At 35.4% G+C, this 8,355-nt stretch overlaps 1 protein-coding gene across 2 annotated transcripts; it reads left to right on the forward strand.

The window, feature by feature from the left end:
- The first annotated feature begins 1,312 nt into the window (after positions 1-1,312).
- LOC136216593 (chaperone protein dnaJ A6-like) lies at positions 1,313-7,740 on the forward strand. 2 transcript variants are annotated; one of them, XM_066003149.1, is made up of 9 exons: positions 1,333-1,472; positions 2,520-2,670; positions 2,764-2,940; positions 3,871-4,036; positions 4,130-4,271; positions 5,778-5,911; positions 6,608-6,750; positions 6,866-7,064; positions 7,160-7,740. In XM_066003149.1, the coding sequence occupies exons 3-9, from the start codon at positions 2,788-2,790 to the stop codon at positions 7,489-7,491; spliced, it is 1,269 nt and encodes a 422-aa protein (XP_065859221.1). In that variant the 5' UTR covers positions 1,333-1,472; positions 2,520-2,670; positions 2,764-2,787; the 3' UTR covers positions 7,492-7,740. The 2 variants fall into 2 exon arrangements, with proteins under 2 accessions (XP_065859220.1, XP_065859221.1); XM_066003148.1 differs by lacking the exon at positions 2,520-2,670 and having other exon boundaries at positions 1,313-1,472.
- Positions 7,741-8,355: the final 615 nt, after the last annotated feature.

Genomic DNA, 8,355 nt, shown 5'->3' on the forward strand with positions numbered 1-8,355 from the left:
TCAATTAAAAGCGTAATAAGGGAAGCAATAAATATGATAGTTACTATATTAATGGGAAGTCATTTAAAGAAGGAAAACAAGTGACAGTTTTGAAAATGGAAAGAGTAGTTATCTCTAATCCAAGACGACGAATGATGGAGGTCTGTGAGAATTGCAATAACATTTTGGCTATTCCTCTATCTGCCAATGAAGTGACGGAGTAGGTCAATTTGAGAAATAATTCATCAAATTGTCTTCTCGGTCATGAATCTTGGCATCTACACTTCACACCTGTGTCATTTTATCAGTAACAAATCACAAACATATGTTGGGATGTGAAAAAAAATAAAAAAAAATATAATGTATATTTGTACGAATTAGACTAAAAAAATCACCGAATTTATAAATATTAATCTCAAAATCTATTATTAAATTATAAAAAACATAAATTTTTTAGATCGAATTGTTATGCAATTGGTGCAGAATAAGGAACAAAAATATATGTGATTTATAATAATGTCTGAAATTGACCCAATTTATCAACGTTACGGGTAAAATTACTCTTGACTTTCAACGTTAGGGGGTAAAATTGCTCATGACTCAAAATGTTAGGGGTATTTTTGCACATTAACCCTAATTATAATTATAATAAATAATGATAAATCACTGAAGTGAACTGAATGCTAATGAACTGAATTGAAATTACATATACTGAAATTAAGTGACAAACATGCCTAAGTTTAAGTGACCGTTTGTTTTCAATTTTCGGAACTGCTTTTTGTTTTTTAAATCTAAACAGTAGACAAAAAAACGTTACTAAAAATTCGAAACAACCGCTTTTTACATAAATATCAATTACTACCTCCGTTTCATATTATATGACTTTCTAGAGATTCTTTTTTGTTTCATATTACATGTCATTTATATGATTAGTACACGTTAAGTCATCTTTTTTTCTGCTATAAAACGTGGGTATACAGAAATTAATTAGAATAATGGACTTATTATAGAATAAATAAATATTAGAATCAATAAATAAGGGATAACAATGTATTTTTTTTAATATCCTTAATTTCTATACAACTCTTTAAAAAGTTATGTAATATAAAACGGATGGAGTAAAATCTAATAACAACAACAACAAACACAGAAGTGGGGAAAGAAACGGGCCATTAAGGCAACATAAAGTTTCCTCTAACTACACCGGCTTATACAAGTACTTTCTTACAACTTAAGTAGTGATATATAAGCCGTCGGATTCGTGGAGCGGACGGTTCAGATTACGTGCGATTATAGTCGGCCCCCTTGAGACTCGTGCCAAACCAAACAACGGACTTCACTTGTCGTAATCCAATTAGAGAAAGAAAGGAGTGGAATCGATGAACTCACCTCTATAAGATCCTCAAAACGTGAGGGTATAACAGTTTTCAGCGTTGCAAGTAGAAGGCCGAGAATCTTACCCTCTCTCTCATCGCAACTTTCTACTTTTCAAGGTATGTCTTGCTGTCTCTGGTGTTTGTTTATTACTCATATGGATCTTTTTTTCTGGTTCATTTCAGATTCTCTAGATTGACTATTGCAATGAAATTCGTACTTTATTGATTTTGCTTTTATGTGTCTTTGTCTTAATTTTGGGATATTCAGAAGGATCTGTGAATTTTGGGGTTAGGGTTTATGTTGATTTTTGCCTTTTGGAGGTTATTGGGATTCTTCGTGGTAGATCTTCTCTTTTAAAAGTTTGGCACGTATTGGAATTTTGCTTTTGTAGTTTATTTATAGGCCCTGTTTTGGCTTGGGTTGTTTGTTTGCATATTTGCTATTAGTCAATTTCAGATATACCAGATTCGACTTTCAACCTATGTTTCATGGAAACGAAATTGGAAATGGAAAAAGTACTTAATATAGGAAACGGAAACGTTGGAAAGATACATCTATAATTTTTTAAAATCACAGCAACATATGTTTAATTATATATACACACACATGATTAAACGAAAGCTACATACAAGTCACATAATAGGGGGAAAAAGAGATTGTTTCACTTTGGAAGCTTGTAGAAAATGATCTAGAAAATATTTGGGATTTGGGATTTAGTGATTAGATTAACATAATCACCTGCTGAAAACACATTACATTCTAGGAAAGAAGTTTCAAATTGTTAAAAACATATTTCCATTTTTTTAACAGAAATGTTTGTACTAGTTTCCAAGAGTTTTGGTTTTCAAGATGGATTCAAAAACGTGAAACTCTTTAAAATCAGAGTTCCGGTGCAACATAGCTTTCAACTGTAATACTAAGTTTGACAAGTTACAAAGGTATGCCTTTGTACCTTGATGAGGCAATTTTTTTGGATTCTGTTTTGCATTAGAAAGATAAAGCAGATGAACAGGAACTTATTTTTTGGTGGCATGCCCGTATGCATCTTAGTGCTCTCTTTTTATAGGTTGCTCAAATGGTTTTGCTATGCAAATTTTCCTAGGTTCATTTCTTTTTACTTATTGCAGACAGCTATATTAATTTTGTTATTAACTATATTCTAGTTTTTCTGTTCCTCTATATGATTTTGGAGGGGAGTCTTTATTCTAGTTGAGAGAAAGATTATAAAGAATGCAAGATATGTCATTATACATCCGATACCATATCGTATCATCATCATATGTTATACACCATCCGCGTCCTTTAAAACATGAGGTCAATATGGTAGACATGAATTTCAAGAATCTTATATTTAGAACACTGAGATTAGCTTTCCAACTTTCTGATCAACATCTCCACTTACTGCAGCAATAGTGTTGAAGTGCCATAGTCATGTTTGGGTATGGTGCAAGAAAGAGCGGTGATAACACCAAGTACTATGAGGTTCTTGGTGTTCCGAAAACTGCATCTCCAGATGAAATGAAGAAGGCTTACAAAAAAGCTGCCATAAAGAATCATCCCGACAAAGGTGGAGACCCTGAAAAGGTAGAGATATAATGAACTTTTACGAATTATCTATTTGCTGTAAAATCATATTATCCTCGTGTTTAGGGGTGTCAAAATGAGCAAATTGTACTAACACTCAATGGAGTATATGTGTATTTCACAAAGGTCAATCAAACTTCTTTTTCTTTCCATAGAATCAGTGAATATCACATTTGATTTCAATAAAAGTCATTTGACCAATTTGTGTATAAAATACCACCGGAATGTTTACATGACAAACAAGACAGTTGACTATATGCCAATAAGTGTTACTTTAGACAAAGATGTTTTTTATGTACAATGTGGCAGCCACACTTCTGCAACGGCAATCATAAAAGTCAAACATGTCTACTATGGGGTTTAATTAGCATACAATCCACTGTTTTGTGTGTCACAGAAACTTTCTAGTAATTTTTTGCACACTAATTGGCTAGAATTACGTTGTTGAAATAAAATATAGATTTTAGTGATTTTATTGAAAGAAATTGAACTTCAGACCTTTGTGAAACAAAACACATACCTCAGAGACTGTTGGTGAGTTTACCTGTGTCAAAATAGTTATTGTGTTATAATTGTGTTATGTGATCTATATATTCTATATGATTATATATGCGATAAATGACACGAAAATGATAATCGCGTCTGTCTCTATAAATCGTGTTGTGGTGTTAGAAATTGGTAGCCTTACTCGTGTTTGATAGCCAAGCACAGGAGGCATGGCCTTCTGGTCCCGAACCTGATGTGGTTCTAAGCAAATAGGTCTTCTATGGTTTGAAAGTTCTTCCTTCATTTCTTCTTCTTTTGTTATATATATATGTGCTTTTTAGTTTATACACCGCCGGCAGCATTGCGGAGTAACATGGGATTTTGGGACAGTTCTCTTTATTTTCATTTTTTCTCTGACATTCATTGGTTGGTCATTTCTACCAGTTCAAGGAGCTGTCCCATGCTTATGAAGTTCTGAGTGATCCAGAAAAAAGAGAAATATATGACCAATATGGTGAAGATGCACTTAAAGAGGGAATGGGAGGAGGTTCTGCTGCTCATAGCCCATTCGATATATTTGATCAACTCTTCGGTGGAGGTGGCTTTGGTGGTAAGACATATTTACCTCCTCCCTTCGCATAGCTTTTCTCATTCTTCTGCTGTATTTATTATATCAGGATGTTGAAAGCTTAAATCTTTGCAGGGGGTAGTAGCTCAAGAGGAAGGAGGCAGAAGCGAGGTGAGGATGTGGTGCATACTTTGAGGGTTTCCTTAGAGGATTTGTACAATGGAACATCCAAGAAACTCTCTCTTGCTAGAAATACTCTGTGTTCCAAATGTAAAGGGTAAGTTATCTTTCATTCATTTTTACCTTTATACTCACTTCTCTTTAATTCCATTAATTTATGCTTCTGAGCCCTGTATTTAGGTTGGCTTTTGCATTAATGGTCTCATTTACTTAGAATTTGATCTGTCGAACTTGTGTTAGGTCACTGAGGGCTGATATTTATGTTTTATTATTGTTGAAATGTTTTTAACCTAGTTTTGTAAAAGATTGGAGTAAAGAACCTATCTTTAATTGTTTTTTGAACCTAAAGGTGCAATATTTACACTTTTTAAGGGTTTTCCTTGATTCATCTTCCAGCTTTTTGGCGGTAAAGCTGGAGTCTTAATAAGTTAAAAATTGTATTTCAGATGAATTGAAATCAATATCCCAGTAAAATTATATCTAAGTTTGTAAAAATTCCATTGTGACACTCAAAGAGGTTGTAGAAGTCCTATTTCTAAGTGGCATATTCGACTGACTATCTAGGTGGCCGGCCGGTTACCCTCATCGTTAAGAGGTTGTTAGTGTTTTTTTTTTCCTATGTACTATTTGCAAGTATCATCTTACTGCCCTACTTAATATGATCCCCAATCGAAAATGTATGCCTCTCCTACACAAAGCCGTTCTAGACATACGGCTTTTTTAATCTATGTTGCACACTTTTCGTTTCACTTTCTGTTTCCATTTCTGTTTTCTAGCTATGCTTTTTTTAGAAATAACGTTCTTCCGAATCCGTGCAATATAATTGTTAAAGGTGCGCCTGAGGCGTACCTTATGTTCAAGGTAGTGACCCTTAATTCCCTTAGGCGAGGAACAGTTTGAAAGGCTCTTGCCTTGTGCGCCTCGCCTGGGCTTCGGAGGCTTTCATAAAGGCATGCCTCAGTAACATTTAATGTTTTCATTAGGGTTTTTTGCTTAACGGTTGATTAATCTCAACCAATGATCTAATCTAAGTAAACCTAATTTTAACCTTGATCTACTTAATTTTAACCTTGATCTAATCTAAGTAAAAGTTTAAAACAAAAACAAGAATATGAAGAGGAGGAAATTGGAGATAAAAATGAAAGTGTAGACTTTGGAGAGGACGATATTAATCTTGAGGAGGATCTTGATGATGATTATTAGTTTTTTTGAGTTCTTTTTGATTGACAATGAATGCTTATCAGTTTATTAGCATTAGTTAGGTACTTAGGTTAAGTATGTCTCTATGAACTTAACCCGGTGTTTTTGACATTAATATAATGTTTTTACGTGGTTTTGTCTCGTTTGTGTGGTTATAAGTGTGTTTTTTGGTTCATCATAACTTATGCTTTAACTAGTAATATAGTATTAGTGATATAAGTATCAAATATTGACATGTAGTTTCTGTATATATATATATATATTTATTTTCTGCGTCTCATCTTCATCAGGCGCGCGCCTTGCGCCTTTAACAATTATGGTGCAACATAGGTTTTAATTAATTATCGTGTTTCCATTTAAGAATTCTTATGCCTGTTCTTATTTTGCTTCCAAACTGTTTCAGGAAGGGTTCAAAGAGTGGAGCTTCTGGAACATGTCATGGCTGCCGTGGTTCAGGAATGAAAGTTACAACACGACAGATCGGTCTGGGCATGATTCAACAGATGCAACATGTTTGTCCTGAATGCAGGGGATCAGGTAGTCAAATTAAACTGATTTATATAGGGTTTTTTCTCCAGGGGTAGTCAACACATTTGTGGTCAGTCCTAAATTATTTTTCTATTATGCTGAATTGGGAACTATTTCCGTTTTTGCGGTGGTTGTAGTTCACTCCACCAGTCATAATGGTGTTTGGAAGATTTGCTTTCTCTGACAGTCCGCCTGTTAGACAGACAAGTGGTGCCTTGTCGTGAGATTCTCCAATTTCTACTGCTCTTTGAGCAACTCTTGCCACCAGTCTGCATGACAGGCCAGCCGGCCTGTCTGACTTGCTGACTGACACTAGTCCGCCTGCCATGTTAGATTAGCAGAGTGGTGCCTCGTGGCGAGATTCTCCTGCTCTATGAGCAACTCTCGCCACCAGTCTGCCTGTTGGACAGGCGAACTGCCGAGCAGTTCGCCTGCTTATCAGACAGGCATTCTCTGCTTTGTCTCGGCAGTTCGCCTGCTTATCAGACAGGCATTCTCTGCTTTGAATGTTTGACAAAATCTTTGGAACGCAGTTATGATTGGTGGTGTGAACTAAAAACGCCACAAAACCAGAAATAGTTTCAAAGCCTTCATAAATTAACAAATATTTAGAGATTAACCACAAATGTCTCAATAGCCCATTTTTTTCTCGCTTCGTTTTGGATGTCGTTTTTATTTGAGATGTTGCCTATATTATTAATGCAGGTGAGGTTATCAGCGAGAGCGATAAGTGCCAGCAGTGCAAAGGAAGCAAAGTAACTCAAGAAAAGAAGGTGTTGGAGGTGCATGTTGAGAAGGGTATGCAAAACGGGCAGAAGATAATTTTCGAAGGCCAAGCTGATGAGGCGGTAAGTGAAAATGATAACTTGACTCCTGTAAATCGCTGTCTAGGATACCATTAAGTAATGGCTTGAAAGAAATAAAACCAATGCATCTTTTTTTTTTGTTTTTCTTTTTTGGCAGCCTGATACTGTAACCGGAGATATCGTTTTCGTATTGCAACTGAGGAATCATCCGAAGTTTGAACGAAGGCACGATGATCTAATCGTGGAGCACACCCTCACTTTAACAGAGGCTCTCTGCGGGTTTCAGTTCTCCCTCACTCATCTTGATGGCAGGCAACTTCTGATCAAATCAGATCCCGGCCAGGTCATAAAACCCGGTATGGATGGCTTTAGTTCTTTTCCCCCTTTCTCTGTTGAGTACCGTCCCAAGTATCTCATTTCTAATTTGCTCGTGTTAATTGTTCGAATGCAGGTCACTACAAAGCGATCAACGACGAGGGAATGCCACAACATAACAGGCCGTTCATGAAAGGCAAGCTTTATATCCATTTCAAGGTTGAGTTCCCAGAATCTGGAGTTCTATCCATTGACCAGTGCCGTGCTATTGACACGACACTTCCCAAGAAATCTAGCAAACAGTTGTCGGACATGGAGCTGGACGAGTGCGAGGAAACAACTCTGCATGATGTTAATATGGCAGAGGAGGATAAGAGACGGAAACAACAGCAACACCAGCAGCGATATGAGGCCTATGACGAAGACGAAGATGAGGCAATGCCGGGTGTTCAGTGTGCTCAGCAGTAGGCTGAAGGCTACTACTTCTATCGATTTTCGGTTTTTCGTGCAATTTTATATTTTGTTTGTTTAAACTAACATAGCTTGCTAGTTATATTCTTTGACTTACTATTTCTTTTACCCTCTTTTCTTCTTCACATGATTTGGTATATGTCAATGTCATAGAATGTTCACAAGCTAACAGGTAATTGAAATGAAGCTGAAACTGAAACTGTAACTGAAAGAAAGAACTAAATGGATCGAGTTTGTGTTGTGTCGTTTCGTCGCTTATTAGATTAGTGGTCAATGAATCTATCATCCTAATTCAATCTAATGGTTCGTTTTCTTTTGTTATAATCCGATCAATCTAATTAGGTTGTGTTGCGTTGATTATTAGATTAGTGTTCAATGAAAGTCTAATGGGTTTTTATTTTTCACAATCGGACCAACCTAATTAGGTTGTGTTGCGTCGATTATTAGATTAGCGTTCAATGAATCTATCCTAACCCGATTTGACGGTTTTTTTCTTCATAATCAGGTCAACCTAAGTATCGATTATTAGATTAGTCTTCAACGGATCTATTCTAATTCAAATGAATACATTCTAATTCAATCTGATGGTTTTTTTTCATAATCGCATCAATCTAATTGGCTCATGTAGCGTCTGCAGTTTATATGTAATTTTGTTTCATCTATTATGAGCACTAAAAATTTAGTGCTTCCAAAATTTTTTTTTTAAATGTTTTTAAAATTAATAAGTTATTAATGAAGCAATTAAAATGATTAATTTATTATTAATAATTACTCGTACAACTTTATAGAAATAAACTAAAATTGTTTTACACTTAGATACTCAATATCTCTTCGATCATGAATAAAGTTAATTTGAGAAAA

This window comes from Euphorbia lathyris, chromosome 2, assembly GCF_963576675.1.
Source record: "Euphorbia lathyris chromosome 2, ddEupLath1.1, whole genome shotgun sequence".
NCBI classification, from domain to species: Eukaryota; Viridiplantae; Streptophyta; class Magnoliopsida; order Malpighiales; family Euphorbiaceae; genus Euphorbia; species Euphorbia lathyris.

What these genes read in the sequence shown, in the direction of transcription:
- LOC136216593 (XM_066003148.1), top strand. Translation starts at nt 2,788, where the DNA reads ATGTTTGGGTATGGTGCAAGAAAGAGCGGTGATAACACCAAGTACTAT. An exon ending in AAGGCCAAGCTGATGAGGCG is followed by an intron (nt 6,751 to 6,865) that starts GTAAGTGAAAAT and finishes CTTTTTTGGCAG; the next exon opens with CCTGATACTGTAACCGGAGA. An exon ending in CGGCCAGGTCATAAAACCCG is followed by an intron (nt 7,065 to 7,159) that starts GTATGGATGGCT and finishes GTTCGAATGCAG; the next exon opens with GTCACTACAAAGCGATCAAC.